Genomic DNA, 22819 nt, shown 5'->3' on the forward strand with positions numbered 1-22819 from the left:
GAGCCTACTGTTTCTGTTCATTCAAATCAGCCTTGAGACAGAGAATTCAATTTAATTTTTCTCCCATCAATCAAAATGAAGAGCTGAAAAAGCAAAACCAGAGATGGGAGGCAGGAAGTGGAACAGGCTTAGATGAGGAGATCGGCAGCTGAGCTCTTGCTCTTTCTGTTGGGAAGAGCATGGGATGAGAGGAGTCATGCTTCTCCCAAGAGTATACCCAAGCAGGAGCTGTTGGGGGGTTGCATTCTGCCATGTGCAGGGTCCCCTGTGATGGAGGGGCTGATGATTTCCTGGGGGATTAAGACTCCAGTGGCATCAGTGTGACCTTCAAGGTTTTTCCCTGACCTGTCACTAGATTTTGCAGCAAAGGAAGACATAATAATGCTGGGTTTTATTTGAAGGAATTTGGGGTTCTATTTTCTCTGTCTGGAATCTGTTTTGACAGAGAGTCTGATTGATATCTTTGGATAGAAGGCACCAACTGAAGTCTCTTCTATTTTTAATTGAGAAACACCTGTCTTAAGTTTGAGCAATGCCATGAGAAAGAGGGTGATCACATTTCTTAAAACCCTGCATGGGATACTTGGTCCTTGCAATAAATTATGTAGGTGCATTCTTCCCAATGGGATGGTTGGGTCCTCACAAACCCTCTCCTTCCATCCAAACACCTCTCCAATATACGGATTAGATCTGATTAGATATGATACATGAGTGGCTGAAGAATTATGGACAGAGGTTTGTAACATTGTACAATAGGCTGTGATCAAAACAGTCCCCAAGAAAAAGAGACACAAAAAGGCAAAATGGTTGTCTGAGGAGGCCTTACAAATAGCTGAGAAAAGAAGAAAGGCAAAAGGCAAAGGAGAAAAGGAAAAATATACCCATTTGAATGCAGAGTTCTGAAGAATAAAAAGGAAAGCCTTCCTAAGTGAACAATGCAAAGAAAAGGAGGAAAACAATAGAATGGGAAAGACTAGAGATCTCTTCAAGAAAATTAGAGATACCACAGGAACATTTCATGCAAAGATGAGCACAATAAAAGATAGGAAAGTATGGACCCAATAGAAGCAGAAGATATTAAGAAGAGGTGGCAAGAATACACAGAAGAACTATAGAAAAAAGATCTTCATGACCCAGATAACCATGATGGTGTGATTACTCACCTAGAGCCAGACATCTTAGAATGTGAAGTCAAGTGGGCCTTAGGAAACATGACTATGAACAAAGCTAGTGGAGGTGATGGAATTCCAATTGAGCTATTTCAAATCCTAAAAGATGATGCTGTGCAAGTGCTACACCCAGTATGCTAGCAAATTAGGAACATTTAGCAGTGGTCACAAGACTAGAAAAAGTCAGTTTTCATTCCCAAAGAAAGGCAATGCCAAAGAATGTTCAAACTACCACACAATTGCACTCATTTCACACGCTAGCAAAATAATGCTCAAAATTCTCCAAGCTAGGCTTCAACAGTGCATCAACCAAGAACTTCCAGATGTTCAAGCTGGATTTAGAAAAGGCAGAAGAATAAGAGATCAAATGGCCAATATCCGTTGGATCATAGAAAAAGCAAGAGAATTCCAGAAAAACATCTACTTCTTCATTGACTAAAATAAAGCCTTTGACTGTGTGAATCACAACAAACGAAAATTCTTAAAGAGACGGGAATACCAGACTACCTTACATACCTCCTGAGAAACCTGTATGCAGGTCAAGAAGCAGTAGTTAGAACCAGACATGGAACAATGGACTGGTTCCAAATTGGGAAAAGAGTATGTGAAGGCTGTATGTTGTCACCCTGCTTATTTAACTTATATACAAAGTGCATCATGTGAAATGCAAGATTGGATTGAATCACAAGCTGGAATCAAGATTGCTGGGAGAAATATCAATAACCTCAGATAGGCAAATGATACCACCTTTATGGCAGAAAGCAAAGAGGAACTAAAGAGTCTCTTCATGAAGGTGAGAGAGGAAAGTGAAAAGTTGGCTTAAAGCTCAACATTTTGATATTTGGCAAAACTAATACAATTATGTAAAGTTTAAAAATAAAATAAAATTAGAAAAAAAAAAAAACTAAGGTCATGACATCCAGTCCCATCACTTCATGGCAAATAGATGGGGAAACAATGGAAATAGTGAGAGACTTTATATTTGGGGGCTCCAAAATCACTGCAGATGGTGACTGCAGCCATGAAATTAAAAGACACTTGCTTCTTGGAAGAAAAGCTATAACAAACCTAGCTGCTGCTGCTAAGTTGCTTCAGTCGTGTCCAATGCTATGCAACGCCATAGATGGCAGCCCACCAGGCTCCCCCATCCCTGGGATTCTTCAGGCAAGAACACTGGAGTGGGTTGCCATTTCCTTCTCCAATGCATGAAAGTGAAAATGAAAGTGAAGTCACTCAGTCGTGTCTGACTCTTGGTGACCCCATGGACTGCAGCCCAGCAGGCTCCTTCGTCCATGGGATTTTCCAGGCAAGAGTACTGGAGTCGGGTGCCATTGCCTTCTCCATAACTAACTTAGACAGCATATTAAAAAGCAGAGACATTACTTTGCCAACAAAGGGGCTTTGACTATAGTTAAAGCTGTGGTTTTCCCAGTAATCACGTACGGATGAGAGAGCTGGACAATAAAAAAGCGAAATTCCAAAGAATTGATGCTTTTGAACTGTGGTGTCGGAGAAGACTCTTTAGAGTCCCTTGGGTGGCAAAGAGATCAAACCAGTCAATCCTAAAGGAAATCAGTCCTGAATAGTTATTGGAAAGACTGATGCTGAAGCTGAAACTCCAGTACTTTGGCCACATGACATGAAGAACTGATTCATTGAAAAAGACCTTGATGCTGGGAAAGATTGAAGGCAGGAGGAGAAGGGGACAAGGATGAGATGGTTGGATGGCATCACTGACTCTATGGACACAAGTTTGAGGAAGCTCTTGGAGGTGGTGAAGGACAGGGAAGCCTGGTGTGCTGCAGTCCATGGGCGAGCAAAGAATCGGATACAACTGAGCAAATGAACAACCACCACAAAGGTAAAGACAGAAATAGGTGAATGGATGAATAGGGAGGCAGACAAATAGACAGTTTCCATCTGCTTTTTGCTAGCAACTGTCATCATGTCCCTTACTTCTCTTAAAAGCTCCCCAGAACCCAGCCCGAGACCTTCGCCATATTCACACCTTTGTTCTTAGTGTCTCACCTGGGAAAATCTTGATCTAACTTACTCTTTTCTATATCGCCTATTGCCAAAGGCCTAGCTCAAAGTGCATTTCTCCAAGAAGCCTCTCTGTTCCATTTCTACTCCAATTTATCTTTCCTATCTCTCATTTACTAGTGTGTTAGCCTTTGCCCCATTTTCCTCTTTGACATGGTTCAGCTCAGTTCAGTCACTCAATTGTGTCCAACTCTTTGCAACCCCATGGACTGCAGCACCTGGGCTTCCCTGTCCATTACCAACTCCCGGAGCCTACTCAAACTCATGTCCTTCAAGTCAGTGATTCCATCCAACCATCTCATCCTCTGTAGTCCCCTTCTCCTGCCTTCAGTCTCTCTGAGTATCAAGGTCTTTTCAAATGAGTCAGTTCTTCACATCATGTGGCCAGAGTATTGGAGTTTCAGCTTCAGCATCAGTCCTTCCAAGACTATTCAATACTGATTTCCTTTAGGATGGACTGGCTTGGTCACCTTGCAGTCCAAGGAACTCTCAAGAGTCTTCTCCAGCACCACAGTTCAAAATCATCAGTTCTTTGGCACTCAGCTTTCTTTATGGTCCATCTCTCACATCCATGCGTGACTACTGGAAAAACTATGGTTTTGACTAGAAGGACCATTGTTGGCAAAGTAATGTCTCTGCCTCTTAATATGCTGTCTAGGTTGGTCATAGCTTTGCTTCCAAGGAGCAAGCATTTTTTAATTTCATGGCTACAGACACTATCTGCAGTGATTTTGGAGATCAAAAAAAAAAAAAAAAAAGTGTCACCATTTCCATTGTTTCCCCATCTTTGCCATGAAGTGATGAAATCAGATGCCATAATCTTAATTTTCTGAATGTTGAGTTTTGAGCCAACTTTTCCACTCTCCTCTTTCACTTTCATCAAGAGGCTCTTTAGTTCTACATTTTCTGCCATAAAGGTGGTGCCATCTGTGTATCTGAGGTCACTGATATTTCTCCCAGCAATCTTGATTCCAGCTTGTGCTTCATCCAGCCCAGCATTTCACATGATGTAGTCTGCATATAAGTTAAATAAGCAGGGTGACAATATACAGCCTTGATGTGCTCCTTTCCTGATTTGGAACCAGTCTGTTGTTCCATGTCCTGTTCTAACTGTTGCTTCTTGACCTGCACACAGATTTCTCGGGAGGCTGGTAAAGTGGTCTAGTATTCCCATCCCTTGAAGAATTTTCCACAGTTTGTTATGATCCAAAGTCAGTACACTTTGGCTTAGTCAATAAAGCAGAAGTAGATGATTTTCTCGAACTCTCTTGCTTTTCTGATGATCCAGTGGATGTTGGCAATTTGATCTCTTGTTCCTCTGCCTTTTCTAAATCCAGCTTTAACATCTTAGTTCACATAGTACTGAAGCCTGGCTTAGAGAATTTTGAGCATTATTTTGCTAGTGTGTGAATGAGTGCAATTGTGTGGTAATTTGAACATTTTTTGGCATTGTTTTTATTAGGGATTGGAATGAAAATTGACCTTTTCTAGTCCTGTGGCCACTGCTGAGTTTTCTTAATTTGCTGGCATATTGAGTGCATCACTTTCACAGCATCATCTTTTAGGATTTGAAATAGCTCAATTGGAATTTTATCACCTCCAGTAGCTCTGTTCCTAGTGATGCTTCCTAAGACCCACTTGACTTCACATTTCAAGATGTCTGGCTCTAGTTGAGTGATCACACCATCATGGTTATCTGGGTCATGAAGATCTTTTTTGTATAGTTCTTCTGTGTATTCTTGCCACCCTTAATATCTTTTGCTTCCGTTAGGTCCATACCATTTCTGTCCTTTATTGTGCCCATCTTTGCATGAAATATTTCATTGGTATCTTTAATTTTCTTGAGGAGATCTATAGTCTTTCCCATTCTATTGTTTTCCTCTATTTCTTTGCATTGATCACTGAGGAAGTCTTTCTTATCATTCCATGCTAGTCTTTGGAACTCTTCATTCAAGTGGGTATATCTTTCTTTTTCTCCTTTGCCTTTCATTTGTCACTTTTCTCAGGTATTTATAAGACCTCCTCAGACAACCATTTTCCTTTTTTGTATTTCTTTTTCTTGGGGATGGTCTTATTCAATGCCTTCTGTATAATGTCATGAACCTCCATCCATAGTTCTTCAGGCAATATGTCTATCAGATCTAATCTCTTGAATCTATTTGTCACTTCCACTGTATAATCATAAGGGATTTGATTTAGGTCATACCTGAATGGTCTAATGGTTTTCCTTACTTTCTTCAATTTAAGTCTGAATTTGGCTATAACGAGTTCATGATCTGAGGCACAATCAGCTCCTCATCTTGTTTTTACTGACTGTATAGAGATTCTGCATCTTTGGCTGCAAAGAATATAATCAATCTGATTTCGGTGTTGACCATCTGGTGATGTCCATGTGTAGAGTCATCTCTTTTGTTGCCGGAAGAGGGTGTTTGCTATGACCAGTGCCTTCTCTTGGCAAAACTCTGTAGCCTTTGCCCTGCTTCATTTTGTACTCCAAGGCCAAATTTGCCTGTTATTTCAGGTATCTCTTGACTTCCTACTTTTGCATTCTAGTCCCCTAAAAGGTCTTGTAGGTCTTCATAGAACCATTCAGCTTCAACTTCTTCTTTGACATGGTGGAACTGTGTATATTTGAGGGCCAGATGTGGTTACCCTTTTAGCTTCCTGAATAATTAAATGTGGTTGAGTGCTCTTATGGTGTAGAGCTGCTGTTGTTGTTCAGCCACTCTTTGTGGCTGAACTCTTTGTGACTCTGTGTCTGACTCTTTGTTACCCCATGGACTACAGTATGCCAGGCCTCTGTGTACCTCACCATCTTCTGAAGTTTTCCCAAGCTCATGTCCATTGAATCATTTTATTCACCACATTGGTGAATGAAGAAAGAGACTCGGAGCAATGGGACAATAGTTTTGCCCATTTTTCCATGTGCACAGTTGGACACATATAGTATTTGGCACTTCTTGGGTTGGGAAGATCCCCTGGAGAAGGGAGTGGCTACCCAGTCCAGTATTCTGGCCTGGAGAACTCTATAGTCCATGGAGTCACAAAGAGTTGGACATGACTGAGCAACTTTCACTTTCACAGAGTGAAAGCCCAGTTTGAATAAAAACCATGAGAGCTGGTGGAGTTGCTGTGGTATAGTATTAAACCTGGAATCAGCTCAATCAGCTTGGATATCCTGGCTTTCCGTATTGTTGCCACAGTCCCTTTGTAGAACTGAGTTTCAGCGTCTTCAGTATCTTTCAGTGTCTTCAGGTTTTCTATATATATAAAACATCACACAAACATATCTGTTAATTACCAGACCAAAAGAAGACTTCCAAAATGTAGTTCATGGTGACAATGTTCAATGAATATTTGCTGAATGAAACATGGTGACAATGTTCAATGAATATTTGCTGAATGAAACTGAAATGGGACCAGGCTTCTCCAGGCCCCTCACAACTTTTTTGAGATTACCAGAAGTTCCTACAAAAGTTAATTCTGTATGCACTGTGAGATTATGGGCTCACAGTTTACAGGTGGAAACGTTGCTGGGTGTGGTACACTGGAGAGCACTGTGGGTCAGCAGCTACTGGGATTACATGTGTGGCCTTCTCCTGACCCCATTCCCGTGAACTTGAAGGCCACCTACCTCTGCCTTACTCAGTTTCCCCATTTGTAGATGTTTGTGGAAAAGTGTAAACATGATGGAATTCTCCGTATAAATTAGGCATTGTGATTCCATGGAAGGAGATGTGAGCTAGGGCCTCCAAAAACCTAAATCCTATTGATAGTTCATTTGACCAAAATGTCATTTCTCTAGGACTGTCTCATTAAAACAGCTTTGTGTGTTCTTTGGTTATATACCAGGCATTGTGTGACCACAGAGGTGAATAAGGCATGATCACTGCCCCTCTATTGACTCTCCGTCTAGGGAGGGGAGAGCTAACCAGTAATGACTAAGTGTGAGCAGCTTCTTGGAGGCAGGTAGTATGTACAGTGATGACACTCTGAGGAAGTGGTTAACTGTGCCTGAGTGGATCAGAGGATGTTTGAGAGCAGGGTTTTCCATCAGTAATAATTGTCTTGCCTTCCCTTCCATGTCCTTGTAAGGCTAAAAGGTATGTGAAAGAGCAACACTGTCAGACATTAATAATAATAATACATAAATAATAATAAACATCATTATTATTCCATTATCAGTCACATTCAGATATTATACTTTTAGGTATTCAATGAAAAATAAACTCCACACTCCTGGTGAGTCTCTTACAGGGATGTTGAGTTTTCCCTTTTGTGTTATAAAGGGTCAGACTCTGCATTCATAAATAAGAGAATGTGCGATCTGAGTCATTTGGCCTTGCAGAGGGTTTTTGTTGTTTGTTTTTTTTAAATTCCAAAGTCGTGGGGCTCTTCTGTCGTTGCTGTTGTTTTTTCTCATTCCATGAGTTGATACCTGTCTTCACCTACCTGTTTTAATTACTGATTTAGACGATACATACTTAGTGAACACTTTGTATGTATTCAAGGAGCATAAATACAATTAAATAATGCAATCAAATCTGAAAGACATGCTATATTTTACCCATGATAAGTGCTCAGTGGAAATAAATGATGAGTGCAGTGAATTGAAAGGGAAGAATAGTGAGTGGGCTCAGATCAGAAGATCAGATCAGTAGATCAGAAAAAGCTTTGGGGAAGAAGCCACACTTGCACTGGCCCTGCATGCACTCTGAGGCACAAGAGTGGTCTTATCCTTGCCATCTTACGCAGAGATGAGAGTGTGAATGAGCCTGATATCTTGAGTGGCATTGAAAGGTCCATTTCATTTAGGAAAGATTCATAAAGTAAGAGATAAAGCTGAGAGTACAATATTTTGCATGTAATATTGGCTCAGGTATCAGCTGATGAGCATTTTTACCCATGTGTCTTATTTTTCCTATGAGCACAGAATCTACCTCTTTCTTATCTTCTTATCTATCAGAGTGCCTTTCATGTAAGAGTTGTTCAGTAAATATTTTAAAAATTAGTGTTGCTGAGTTATTTTAGATATAGCTAAAGACTTCATGGAATTTGAAGAAAATAGGAAGATATAATTTTACTAAAGGTTTTACCTCTAAAAGTGGGACATGGATAGCATCAGAAATAGTTTACACTCAACTCAAAAGCCTCAGCTGATTGGGTATATATTGAGCTAGAAGACCCCATGATAAGCATAGCACAGTCATGTTCATAATATTTTTATCTGGATAGGATGCATGTCTACTTGAGTGTGTTAGGCACTCTGGTGGGTTGGATTGTTCATCTCCAGAAGGATGGCACATATCTTTCTGTTAAACAGTGTCACTTGACGCTTATGCTCTGCTCACTTCCTTGTTTTGCAGCTCTACAGCTCCATGGACTTTGGAAGACGGTGGCAACTCATGCATGAACGCATCACACCCAACAGGTTTTACTGGTAAGCCCCATCCACAGTCTCACCACTCTCTTGGATAGGAATCAGGCAACTTGGCTCTCTGGCAATTTCTGGACACTTTCAGCACTTGAGGTCATTGTGTGTCCTAGCCCTTTGCTACTCATTTTGGTTCATGGACTGGTAGCATTAGCATCACTTGGGAAGTTTTAGAAATACAGAATCTCAGGGCACATTGAAACTTATTAAGCAGAACTCTGCATATAGCATAATCCCTGGTGATTTTATATGCACATTGAAGTGAGAAGCCTTGGACCAGAGAGCTTCTTGAGAAGGTCATGACTGGGTGCTCTTAGCTATGTATTAATCTCCCCTCTTTTAGTAAAAAGTAGATATTTTATGAACCTATTCTAAAAAGCAAGCATTTCCTAAAACGTACTATGAAGAACACTAGCAGTGCTTCTCCTTCCAAAAGCATTTCTACGGTCACATAATTTTAGGTAACAGTTATCCAACTCTGGCCTCGTGGAGACTCAGGATTCACATTAGGATATTAGAGCCTCTGGAGAAATGCAGAGTAAAGGAAGCTGCCAGACATGAAGTCACGGATTCCCAAACTCACTTTACTCCAGAATCCCTTTCTCATGTCATACCTGATCATCCTTTAGAACAACTTCTGTGGAGCACATTTTGACAAGTTTTTCAAGGAGTGAATACGTTTCAGCTGGAAAATTAGCCCTTTCCCCTATTCAGAAAGTGTTATTAACTGGTATTTTTTATACACGAATTCTATTGTTAATTTGATTGTAGCAGAGTAAACTTGGTTTGGTATAAGGTTTACTTTTTACTCTTCCTAGCTATATGAAATGCTTCTAACATGTATCATGCTTTCATTTCTGCAGAAGCGATGGCCAAATATATCTAGGAAGGTATGTAGGAAGCATATACCAAAGTGTATAATATGCTTAATTATGTGCTTAATTAGAAACAGAAACAAAATTAACAGTACTTAAAAGTAGTACATATTCCATGTCTCATATTAATACCTTAGTTCAGCTCCCTTAAAGAGTCACGAGATGACCCTTCATGCCTTCCACAAGTTAGGGGTGGTGTGGAGGAGCAGTGGGGGGATGTACATATATGCTTCTTTGAACATATATATATATATATACAACCAGCATCTTTGGAAGCAACATTTCACCCTATCCCCTCTGCACCTACAGAACTATGTTCAGAGTTAAAATGATGATTGCTGAAGCACACTGTGAAAATCAACTATGTCTTATTATATACAAAGTACTTGGAGAAAAAAGAGAACTGGTAGTACTGCTTTACCTCAATGCCTGGACTATTCCCAGTCATTTTTCCCTTTGCAGACCAATTATTATTTGTTCTATAACTACTATTTCAATTATTATTTGGTCTGTATTTAGAATTATATTAAGATTTTTTCAATAGACTGAGACAGAAAAAGGAAATATTTGTTTTTCTGATGTGCTAGTTATATAATTACTGCCTTTTGCTCAGCTAAGATGGACCAGTTTCTCAGTGTCAATTCAGTTCAGTTCCGTTCAGTCGCTCAGTCGTGTCCGACTCTGCGACCCCATGAACCGAAGCACGCCAGGCCTCCCTGTCCATCACCAACTCCAGGAGTTCACTCAAACTCACGTCCATCCAGTCAGTGATGCCATCCAGTCTTCTCATCCTCTGTCGTCCCCTTCTCCTCCTGCCCCCAATCCACCCCAGCATCAGAGTCTTTCCTAATGAGTCAACTCTTCGCGTGAGGTGGCCAAAGTACTGGAGTTTCTGCTTTAGCATCATTCCTTCCAAAGAAATCCCAAGGCTCATCTCCTTCAGAATGGACTGGTTGGATCTCCTTGCAGTCCAAGGGACTCTCATGAGTCTTCTCCAACACCACAGTTCAAAAGCATCAATTCTTCGGCATACCATCACTCAAAAAGAAAGTGGAAAGTGAAAGTTGCTCAGTCATGCCCGACTCTTTGCAACCCTGTAGAATAGTGCATGGAATTCTCCAGTCCAGAATACTGTAGTGGGCAGCTGTTTCCTTCTTCCCGGGATCTTCCCAACCTGGGGATCAAACCTAGGTCTCCCACATTGCAGGCGGATTCTTTACAAGTTGAGCCACCAGGGAAGCCCAACCATCACTCAAAAGTCCCTCAAAAAAAATAAATAAATAAATAAATAAACAAAACCCTCTACTGTTTCTGAAACAAATTCTTGAGATGGTAAGGCAGTTAGCTGACTAGGAAGTCAAGTTGATGAAGAACGGAAGTACAGTAGACTGGATAAGCCTTGTCATCATTCCTGAAGGAAATTAAATTAAGTGGATGAAGGGTAGCATTTTCCTATTTGCAGAGGGCAAGAAGGGAATGTTCCAGATTCTGTCTGCCTTCCCCCTTCTTTTATAGAGCAAAAAGAGTAAATCCCCAGGTCCTGTAATTATGTTTCATTTCTTTTCCACCCTGTGCTTCTTTCATATATGCCCCCATGGGGAAATATAAAAGTTAGTGCCTGTGCTGGCTAGCCAAGTAGTAGCTGAAAATTCCATTTTTGTAATTATCACTTCTCTGTTTCTGATATATAATTGCCACGATTATTCTTTTAGGTGTCACTGGAGTTGTAGAGAAAGACACATAGACCTCCCCCCCGCCCCCGCCCCCATTGATAGAATCATGATTGTGGAAAGCTCTTATGCTGAAAAGACTTGGCTTGTATGGGTTAGGCATGGAAATATTGACTCGATACCTCCTTGAGGAAAGACAAAGTGTGCATTTGTCAGGGTATAGAACACAGCTTTGGTTAAGACAGAGCCTCTCGGGGGTCTGGTCTCTGAATCCATATAAATGGAAACGGTATTCTTCCTGTTAACTTCATATAGTTATTGAAAGGACAAGATACCATCCTTTCAGAATTGGACTCTTGGCAATTTTATTTCTCTGTTTCAGATTTATAATTTGTAAGTTATGTCTTTAAGTACTATATTTATTAGTAGTTCTGAATTTATTCAGTTGCTCAGTCTTGTCTAACCCTTTGCAACCCCATGGACTGAAGCCTGCTAGGCTTCCCTCCTGTCCTTCACCATTTCCCAGAGCTTGTTCAAACTCATGTCCACTGAGTCAGTGATGCCATCCAACCATCTTGTCCTCTGTCGTCCCCTTCTCCTCCTGCCTTCTATCTTTCCTAGCATCAGGTTCTGAAGACCATAACATGTAATTGATTGGTCATTTTTTCTGGGATCCAGAAAATCCTATGCCCGGTGAGACTTTTCCTGTGTACATCTAGTAACAATTGAATGGGTCCAAGAAGCCACATCTCAACCTAACTTTATTGTCCTCACTCTTTCTTGAGTCTTGATTTTTCTGAATGTCATAAAAACAAGACAAATCAACAGCCAAAAGCCTTAAAACTGCTTCTTTTTGAGGGATGATGCAGAGTGAAGTGGTATTGGGGCTGACAGAGATACATGAAGGGAAGGGCAGTCATGCCCAAAACAAGAAATTGAAGTAAAAGACTTATCTTGCAGTAAGTAGACAAATAGAGTAAACATGCAACCCAGACGGAATATTGCCCAAATACTGTTGTCTATAATTTGGAGATTTTCAAATTTCTAGGGATAGATCCTTCATGAATGCTAGGTTTCTTCTCCTATACTGCCTCAGTTGGTGGAAAGTAGCAACCTAGAGGGGACCTGTGGGGAAGAACACCGTGATATAGAAATGATTTCTGCCAAGGGTGCAGAAGAATCAACCATCTACGATGACGATCAGTGTAATGGCTGTGAAAATGCATCAAGAACTCTAAGGGGTATCATGATTATTCATTTCCTCCTTTGTGGCCTACAGTGCCTATGAGTTAGACAGGGCATGGGCCATAATTTTCCCATGGGCCATAATATTAGCATTAATAATAAAAGATTCATTAGAGGTAAAATTTTCTTTATGAATTCCAGATGTTCTAATGCCATCAAGAGAGGTCACCTAGGAATCTTGCACTATGGAGTGACTCCACCATCATGCCCTGAGCATCAGACTGACATGTAGACTCTTTTATGTGTGACCCTTTCACTCATTTGATATGTGGTTAACAGGCAGATTACTAGCCCTGTCATGCTCCTCTTCATCACCCCAGTTGCTTTAGCAAGTTTAGTTTGCAGGGAGAACACAGGAGGAGCTAAGTATCCTACTGTAATCTTTCTCTAGTCTCTTCTTGGGCAGGGGTATCAGAGGGAAAAGTGTTTTTTTTTGTTTAATAGCCTACTGAGCTGCAAATGAATAGTACCTCCACTCTTCCGCTGGGAGATATTTAACAGGCAGGCACATTCTGCAGTGGGAAGATTGTTTTCATTGCACATCCAATTTGAATACTTGTTATGGTTCACAGCTTTACCTCGGTGGCCCCTCAGTCTCCCTAGGTGTTCACCCTCCTCTGGCTTCTTTTCTGATGAGGGGACAGGCATCCTAGGCCTTGCTGAGTTCTCTGTGTAACTGGGCTGGCCTCTAAGTGCCTCTGATCCCTGATAGCATTTGTTTGTGTAGTATCATGAACAAGAGAAAGAATGTCTCCTATGTCTCTTTCTTACTGACTTCCCCTTAATTGTTCTCTCTCCTGAAAGACCAGGGTCCCTTTGTTTTTCCTTGATGTCACTGCAGGAGAATGTCTGATAAAGTAATACACCCAAAGCTGCCAGGAACTTAAATTCTTACCCCTTTTTTGGGGTCTTTGGGCTGTAAAAATGGACTGGTCTTTAGAGTAGAAGAAAAAAGAAAGCCCTATAAGAAGTCAACAGGTGTGGAACAAGCTCTAGATCAGCCCACTTCAGGGCGCTCAAGGAGAGGAGGGTTCCTGATGGATGGCTCTTTGAAGCTGTAACAGTGCCTGGCTGCAGGCTGGAGTGGATGGCATGCAGGGACAGTCAGTATGGGCTTCACATCTCCTCTGTCCTTTGATTTAATTTGGCTTACTCTTTGTAGATTTCTAATGATGGTTGTGCCAGCAGCTTCTATTTTCTTCTTTCAGAAAGGTCATTAGGGAGGGTAGGAAAAATGTAAAAGCAAAACATGTCTCGTCTGGTGTGTAGAGCTAGAATGTCCTAGGAATATATCTTTTAAAGAAGAAAGGAAGGGTATGGACTAAAAACTCCTTTCATCACAATATTTCCTTTCCAATCTTCCATTGTTCTTGTTTTTTCCAGTCTCTTTGTATGCATATGCTCTTTTATACATAGCTTAAATATTTTGCACATGAATTTTTATAATCTGCCTTCTCCCCTTTTAATGTTCTATTATAACAATTTTATGATATTATAAAATCTTTATAATCATTTTAATTGTCTATGCAACACTTCATTATGTAAAGAGACATACTTTATAACTCTGTTTTTATTGACCATTGGAAATTTTCATATTTTTCATTGTCATAAATAATAGTTTAATATTTTATGCATATTTCCTTAATATCTAGGATTTTTTCCTTGGACAAGTGTCCTTGGTAGCCCAAATAAAAACGTGTGTTTTTTCTCAGTCTCAACAGACTGTCACATTCAAATGGAATGACCAAAATTCAACACTGAAGCATTTTAGGGAAATAATGTTTTTTATTGAACGTTTTCTTAAAAGAGTTGCAAAGCAGCATCACATCTCACAGCACACAGCAAGCTTTTATAAAACTTCCTTTGTCCATATCTAACAGTCCAAGATCCTGATCATCATGGTAGTTACTGTCTCATCTTTTCCTTCTCTTTCCATGGGCTCTAAAACTATTCTCAGTCACAGAAGTTCATTGTCCACAGCATGGCCCCTTCCAGAGAATACCTTGTACCCCACACACCTTCCTCCCCAGGTATCATCAGCTTTTCTTATATAGAAAAGCTCATCTCACCATCTGTCACTCTTACCCTTCCCTCCAGGAAATCAATCTTTGCTGCACAGCCCTTAGAAAACATAGGAGGGGGAGCAGGTGATTGTTAGAGTCCAATAACTTTGGTTTAATCACTACTAAAAGGAGAATAATTACATCAAAATATATACATTTTGAGTATCTTTAATACCTTTCTTTAAAGATGTCTGTTGTGTGCTGTTGTATGTTCTCACCTAAAACATATGCAAGTATGAGTCTCCTTGTAATTAACATTGACTTCATTCTTGGGGCAGGCAGCTTCCGGATGGTCCCCAGTGCCCTCTGTCTTCTGGGCACCTTCTCACTGAGTTTGAACTCCTTTTAGTGACTTGCTTCTGGTGACTAGAGCGTGGCACCAATGGAAAGATGACACTTCAGAGATTCATCTTCAAAAGTTTTTGTCTTAGGGACCTTGTGATTGCTTTGTGAGCTGCCCTGCAGAGAGGCCCATATGATAAGGAACTGAGGGAGGTTGCAGTCAGTAGTCAGTGAGGAAGTGAGGGCCTCAGTCCAACAGCTCAGTTCTAGTGAGAAATGGCTGAATCCTGCCAACAATCTTGTGAGTGAGCTGGGAGGTGGGTCCTTCTCCAGTCAGGCCTTCAGGGGAGACTGCAGCTCTGGCCAGCACATCAAGCCTGTGAGAGACCTAGAGACAGAGGCACCCAGAGGAGTCATGCCCAGATTCCTGACACACAGGACTGTGAGACAATACACATTTGTTATTTTTAGCTGCTAGGTTTTCTAGTGAGATTGTCTGAGCTTGTTTCATTATATTCTGTTTTACTCTGTTTTGCATTCTGATGGCATGATTTTGCTCTCTGAGTATACTCTTTGATGCCTGTGTGTGTTTGTGTGAGGGTGAGCCCAGTGTGCAGATTCCCATTCAGTGAAGCGCTAATCTTACTTATAAAAATCCCATTTATCTCAGTCCTGGACTTACCTAGCTCAGCCTAGTAGTGGCTGTGAGAGTGGAAGACAGAGCAGAGAAGCAGGAGGTGAAAATGGGACATGATTACCTTGAGATAACGTGGCTAGTGAACCCTCTTACATCATTACTTCAATTTAAACTCTGAGATCTCACCTGTTCTGGAATGTGTTCTGTGTTTTGCTTCAAGGATAAGCTCCTAAACTATGGTTCCTGAGGAACTGCACGGCGAGTCATCCTTTGTCTGTTAATACATTACCCATGACAGAAGGAGAGTTAAGGGATAGGCAGAATGGCCTGAGATTGCTTCCTGGAAAATCAAGGTCTTTTCAAACAAAGTTACCATTATGGGCGGAATTTTTGAAGCAGCCTCTACAATTTTGCAAACACAGTCATTTGCAATCTCGAATAATGGGATTTAGGCATCGACCTGATAGAATCAGATTTAGAGGCCCTTTGCAAACCAGGGTATGCCACAAATAATATTTAATTCAACTTTCCTTTACATTTTTTAAATGGTGCAGCAATTTAAAAATGCATTACATTCGGAATAATACACGCAAGGTCAGAAGGGGAGATGTGAAAGCTCAGCTCGCAAGGAGAAATCAGTTTCTACTTTGCTGATGGGGCCACCCGTATGCTATATGTCTGGTTGCATCTTGGCCTTGGAAGAGCTATCTTAGTGCTGAGAGCAAATGCAGCACTTGAAAGCTATTCATGGTTCTCAGCCAGTGCACTGAGGAAAACAGAAAGCTCAATCAAGACCTGTTGGACTCATTCATAATTATCCTAAGCACAGATGGGTTCTTTGAAGGAGGGTAAACAAGGAGATGTAGGTAGTTCTAGACTTGATGAACTCTTTACTGTGAAGAGAAGGTGTCATATTTGACCCTGCCTTGGGAACTCTGAAAAGATTTGTGTGTCAAGCAGAGAAGTCAAACACTGAATTAGGTAATGTATCCACTTACCTAACCCAGTCTATGAAAAATTCCAAGATACAAATGGGAAACATAATTTCTTCTTTTCCCAGCTTCTTGGATGGTTTCTCTGGAATTAGAGACACATGGCTTCCAAATGCTTCTTCCACCCCATGACTATGTGGAAAACACGAGAAATAGTTCTTCAGCTCAGAGAAAGGGGAATCTCACTGATAAAATTTCAGAGGGTATGAAATGTGATTGTTCTCACAACGGGTGAGATTTCAGAGGTTACTGTCCTTTGAGGAGAGGCCAGGAGAGACCCACGTGGAGTAAAGCACTTAGACTGCTCTAATCTTCCTGAAACTCAAATTGTCCATTAGAGCTTCTTCTCCCTATATGAAGAAGTGGGGACGGTGGACCACTGATAGTAATGAGCTGCGTTTAGTGGCCTTGACTAGGGAATCTGAGAATTGGAGGGTCAAGGAGAGGTCTAGAGAGAAAAGAAAGAAAAGGATATTGAGCTGAGCAGCTCAAGGAGAAAGTATCCAACTAAAGAGTTGAAAGTGAAAGTGAAAGTGAAGTCGCTCAGTCGTGTCCAACTCTTTGTGACCCTGTGGACTGTAGCCAACCAGGCTCCTCCATCCCTGGGATTCTCCAGGCAAGAATACTGGAGTGGGTTGCCATTTCCTTCTCCAGGGGATCTTCCCAACCCAGGGATCGAACCCGGGCCTCCTGTATTGCAGGCAGACGCTTTATACTCTGAGCCATCAGGGAAGCCCCAGCTGAAGGGTTGGAGGTTGTTTAACATGCAGGTTGGAGACAGTGTTACAGGCAGGAGGAATCACCCTTTTCCTCGCTGAGGAAATCTAAGCTTGCTCTGTTTCTGGTTGGGTTAAGAGTGTGTATTAACCTGAGGCTACCATAACAAACTGCCATAGAACTGGGTGGCTTCAACAGTAGATGTGTATTTTCTCCTGCTTCTGGTGGCTGGAAGGAGATCAGGGTGCCAGCATGGTTTCTGGAGAGAGCTCTCTTTCTGGCTTGTAGACTTCTATCTTCTTGCTGTGTCCTGTCATGCTTTTGCCTTTTATAAGGACACTATTGCCATGAGGAGGACTCTACCCTCATGACTTCATCTAACCCTAATTACCTCCCAAAGGTCTCCTCTCAAGATAGCAATGCCTAGCATTGCCTTAGGATCTGCCTGCAATGCAGGAGACCCGGGTTCAATCCCTGGGTCAGGAAGATACGCTGGAGAAGGGAATGGCACCCACTCCAGTATTCTTGCCTGGAAAATCCCATGGACAGAGGAGCCTGACAGGCTACAGTCCATGGGGTCACAAAGAGTTGGACATGACAGAGCAACTAACACTTTCACTTTTACATTAGAGGTTAAAGCTTCAACATGTGAATGAGGATGAGTTGGGAGTGGGGAACACAGTTCAGCCCACAGCTTGATAAAGCAGGGAAGACATTGAGAAGAAGTGCAAAATTTCCAGAGAACTTCTCACCTGAGGCAGAAGTGCCTCAGGCTTGTAGGAATAGATGGGAAGGAAATACCAAAAATTCAAAAACAATTTTTAAAAGGTACAAACACAATATACTTCTTTTTTTCTGATTGTAGCATCAACCAAAGCTTATTGTAGACATTCAAGAAAATGCAGGAAAATAAAAAGAAAATAATTACTTCTAATTTCACTGCCCAGAAGACATCACTTTAAAAAAATCAAGTACTTTTCCATAGACTTTTCCTTTATTATAATGTAGTATAATTTTCAATATACTTGTTTGTTTGACAATTGAAATCATGCTGTTTATGAAATTTTGTATCTTATTAAAACATACTTGAACATTTTCCTGTACCATTCTGTACTCTCTCTAAACATAATTTAAAATTTGTATTATTTGAGTTGTATTTTAATTGGTGGCTATATAGTAATTTAATCACTCTACTATTATTTTACATTGTTCTTGCTTCTAAACATTTACTATTAAGGAAGTTACTGGAATGTTATTTTGAAAGCCTCTAAGTAATTATCTTTCCAAGGTTGGTTTATTATGATTTTTAAGGATAGACTACCAAAACAATATATATAAATATTAGCATGCCAAATTGTTCTCTGGAAAGTTTATACCAATTTCCACTCAAACTAGTGAAATGCCATTTCAACACCTCATAAAAATTTAATTTAAAAAAGTAATCTAATTTAATGCAAAAATGGATTTCCCTTGTTTTAATTTGCATTTCTTATCAGACTGGTGAGCTTAGACAAGTTTTCATGTATTTATTAGCCATTGTATCTCTTTTATGTGACCATCTGTTTTTGCTTCTTCTTTATTATAAGTTTTTTATATAGTCTCTCATTTTGTTTCAATGTTGTCTCCAGTTTGTTCTTTGTATTTTAATTGGCTTATGATATCAAACATACTTTTAAAAAAATTGCTCAAATCTTTTTATTTTTTCTGTTATATCTCCTATTACTTTATGTGTAGATTATGCCCTCAACTGTGATCATGCAACTATTAGCTGGACTTTTCTGATTTGCAGTGCTCCTTTATTAAACAGTGTATATAATACATATATATTATACATTAGATTATATATATTAAAAGACTCTGTATTCTCCTATATTATGCTTCAGAAATCTCATTACTGATAATTGTCTATTTCATCTTGTGACTGTATTATAATTTAATCATTTTATAATTATTTTATCCATATTTTTAGAATTTAGATGGATATATATTTTTAGAATTTGTAGGATTTTAATTTTTTTAAGTAATTAAAATCTACTGAACATCTTCCTACTTAATTCTGTGCCCATATTTCTGACTACTTTCTCTGATGGTCTCCTGCAGGAGAAACTCTGACCAGAAGTTAGGGACCACTGAGGTTGGTAACATTTGTCAACAGCCTTTATCCTGCTGGCTTGGTCAGTCCTCTGTGCCCTGAGTCAGACCAGACTGTGTTCAGTGAGTGTTTATAACACAGCGTAGTGCCTAACTGGGCAAGTCTCCTCTCTTGCAAAACATAAAACAAAAATAGAACCTTTTCTTCTCTTCCCAAATATTCCTGGGCTTATTTTACTTATCTGTCCATCCAAATAAATTTAGAATCACTTTGTCATGTTTCAAAATGTCCTGCTTCCCCCCACCACTATAAAGCAGCTATTTAGGTTATTGGTTAGAATTGTGGCAAAGCTATAAATTCATTTGGCAAGAACTGAATGTTTTTCAATATCCAGTTTTCATTTTTGGCCATATGGTTTGTCTCTCCTTTTATATTACTTCTTTGTTTCTCAGTAAAAATTGTATAGTTTTCTTTATATCAGTCTTACATATTTCTAGTTAATATTATTTCAAAGAATTTTCACTTTTGGTATTATTATAAGTAAATATATTTTGTATGTAACATCTTTATTCAGACTGGCATGACTGAATTGGGTAACCAATTCAGTTAGAGGTGTATATATAATTTGTATGCATATAAGAAGTGTATCTATAATCTATAACCAACAGAGGTATATCTGTAATTTGCCTACATGCATATTTAGTTGGTGCCCTAAGATTCTTTATATTATAAAGAAAACGTGTTTAAGATTTTTAAGTGATCAAGAGAATGTGATATAACTACAAATTCATTCCTGTGGGAGTTTAGGAATTAAAATAGGAGGAGAGCTTTGCCCTTAATAGCTGTATGAGATTGGGCAATGGTAGTTAATCAGCTGGTGTCCTTTCTGGCTGGTGGGACATCAGTATACCCTGCCATTGCCTCCTGGCTAAATGTCAGTCTTTTTAGCTTGGAACATGGTAAGTGCTCAATAAATATTAGATAGAAAATTAATAATAAAACAACTTATGAGAAGATAATTGGAAGAAATGACCATCCGCATTAATTTACTGGCAGATAATACTTAGCATCTCTTTGAAACTGAGCAAGGTTGAGTGCATCTGCATATCTTATTTTTATTCTATGTTCAAATCCCATTCATTACCTAATAGTCAGTGTTCATATTTCTGATCTGTTTTCCAGCTTTCAGGCTATGTCTTATTATTATACTTGTTAAAGCTATTTTTAGAGAAAATATTTCTAGCTTGATGTTAATAAAATTCATAAAACCATAAGCTAAAGATTATATTGTATCTTATCCTGTGTACTTTAATAGATGTGATGCAAATGTTGAGACATGTCCGTGCAGATTGTGAATGGAACATGGCTAGAAATGGGAAGCACCAATAGAATATGAGTAAGAAATGTCATGATTGCTCAGAAGTTGAAGGGCACAGGTTGGTCTGGTATACCAAGTGAAGATTTCTTAGAGGAAATGGGATTAATGAACCTTGAAGAGTGGGTTTACTTGGCGAGTAAGAAAGGGAGACAGGTTTTCTTGCAAAGGGAAGCTGATTAGAACAAAGCTGAAGTCATGGGATATTTGGAGAGCAGTTAGTATATCTGCTGAAATAGCGTTTCTCAACCTCAACGTTTTTACCATTTTGGTATGAATAATTATCCTGTGTGTTGTGAGAGGTTTCGTTGGATCCTTGGTCTTTATTCCATAAATGCTTACAAGTATCCCTCTAGTTGTGAAAACCAGAAGTATCTCTAATATTCTCACACTGCCAAATGTTCTCTGAGGGGCATCTTCACCCCTGACTAGGAGACACTGTGCTAGGAAGATAGGATTTGTGTTGAGGGGCAGTGAGAAATGAAGCTGGACATATAGACTAGATTCAGACTGTGAAGGGCTTCAAATACCGGGTAAGTGGTTTAGACATGTCGCTCTGGCTAATGGAGGGAATTCATCTTTTGTGCAGGGAAATGACATGATATTCATATTTTATGAAGATTTATTAACATTTGGCACTTTCCTTGCGATGCTTAAGTGCATTCTGCACAGCTCTCTGTCAATAGATAAGCTACTGATTTTTCTCAAGACAGATGCAGCTCCTTTAACGTATCTTGATCCCAAGTTTCCTTCTCCAGTGGAAAAAGTATGGAATTGTGGATTTTTAAAAATATAAACCTAGTATATATTCTTTTTTTTTTTAGTATATATTCTTAAATAATTCATTTCTGTTTATACTTTAATCAATACAACAGCATTATAGATTTTTATTGAACTAATGATGCAATCACTTTAATACACGTTTTATTCTTGTCCTCTTCTAATTTTTGTACACATGAAAGTAATTTTTCACAAAAATACAGTTGTAATAGGTTTCCACATTTATGTCTTTTTTTCACTTTTTCCTAACCTAAACAATTTTCTGTATATAGGCAGAGTATTTATAATTATTATATTCATGGTGGCAGAGTATCATACTGAATTAATAAACTCTTTTATACTAATGAAATATGGAAAAGTTAGAGTAGAAAGGACCCTAAAAGATCCAGTGATTTTAGTCTAGTGTTCTTGGAAGTTCTAAGAGGTGATTCTATCTCTAAGGTGATTAGACATCTAAGAGGTGATTAGGCCAGGACTAATCACCCTGATCTAGTGATTTCTTCACTAGTGCTCTTGGGAGTTCTAAGCGTGTTCTGATAAATTGCCCTAGTCAGTCAGTTCAGTCACTCAGTTGTGTCTGACTCTTTGAGACCCTGTGAGCTGCAGCACACCAGGCTTCCCTGTCTATCACCAACTCCCAGAGCCTACTCAAAGTCATGTCCATCGTGTCGGTGATGCCATCCAATCGTCTCATCCTCTGTTGTCCCCTTCTCCTCCCGCCTTCAATCTTTCCCAGCATCAGGGTCTTTTCAAATGAGTTGATTCTTCGTATCAGGTTGCCAAAGTATTGGAGTTTCAGCTTCAGCATCAGTCCTTCCAATGAATATTCAGGACCGATTTCCTTTAGGATTGACTGGTTGGTTCTCCTTGCAGTCCAAGGGACTCTCAAGCATCTTCTCCAACACCACAGTTCAAAAGCATCAATTCTTCTGCACTCAGCTTTCTTTATAGTCCAACTCTCACATCCATCCATACATGACTACTGGAAAAAACATAGCTTTGACTAGATGGACCTTTGTTGGTAAAATAATGTCTCTGCTTTTTAATATGCTGTCTAGGTTTGTCATAGCTTTTCTTCCAAGGAGCAACTGTCTTAATTTCATGGCTGCAGTCACCATCTGTAGTGATTTTTAGGCCCTCCAAAATAAAGTCTGTCACTGTTTCCATTGTTTCCCCATCTATTTGCCATGAAGTGATGGGATTGGACGCCATAATCTTAGTTTTCTGAATGTTGAGTTTTAAGCCAACTTTTCCACTCTCTTCTTTCACTTTCATCAAGAGGCTCTTTAGTTCTACATTTTCTGCCATAAAGGTGGTGCCATCTGTGTATCTGAGGTCAGTGATATTTCTCCCAGCAATCTTGATTCCAGCTTGTGCCTCATCCAGCCTGGCATTTCACGTGATGTACTCTGCATATAAGTTAAATGAGAAGGATGACAAATTGC

The 22819-nt window shown here is 39.7% G+C and overlaps 1 protein-coding gene across 3 annotated transcripts in view; it reads left to right on the forward strand.

Annotated features, from left to right (window-relative positions):
- SORCS3 (sortilin related VPS10 domain containing receptor 3) overlaps positions 1–22819 on the forward strand; it is a 632833-nt gene that overhangs the window by 398004 nt on the left and 212010 nt on the right. For all 3 annotated transcript variants that reach the window (XM_070780798.1, XM_070780799.1, XM_019953194.2), the window contains one exon: positions 8579–8652. In XM_070780798.1, the coding sequence (XP_070636899.1) occupies positions 8579–8652 (74 nt within the window). The remainder of the gene's footprint in view (positions 1–8578; positions 8653–22819) is intronic.

Source organism: Bos indicus, chromosome 26, assembly GCF_029378745.1.
Source record: "Bos indicus isolate NIAB-ARS_2022 breed Sahiwal x Tharparkar chromosome 26, NIAB-ARS_B.indTharparkar_mat_pri_1.0, whole genome shotgun sequence".
NCBI lineage: Eukaryota > Metazoa > Chordata > Mammalia > Artiodactyla > Bovidae > Bos > Bos indicus.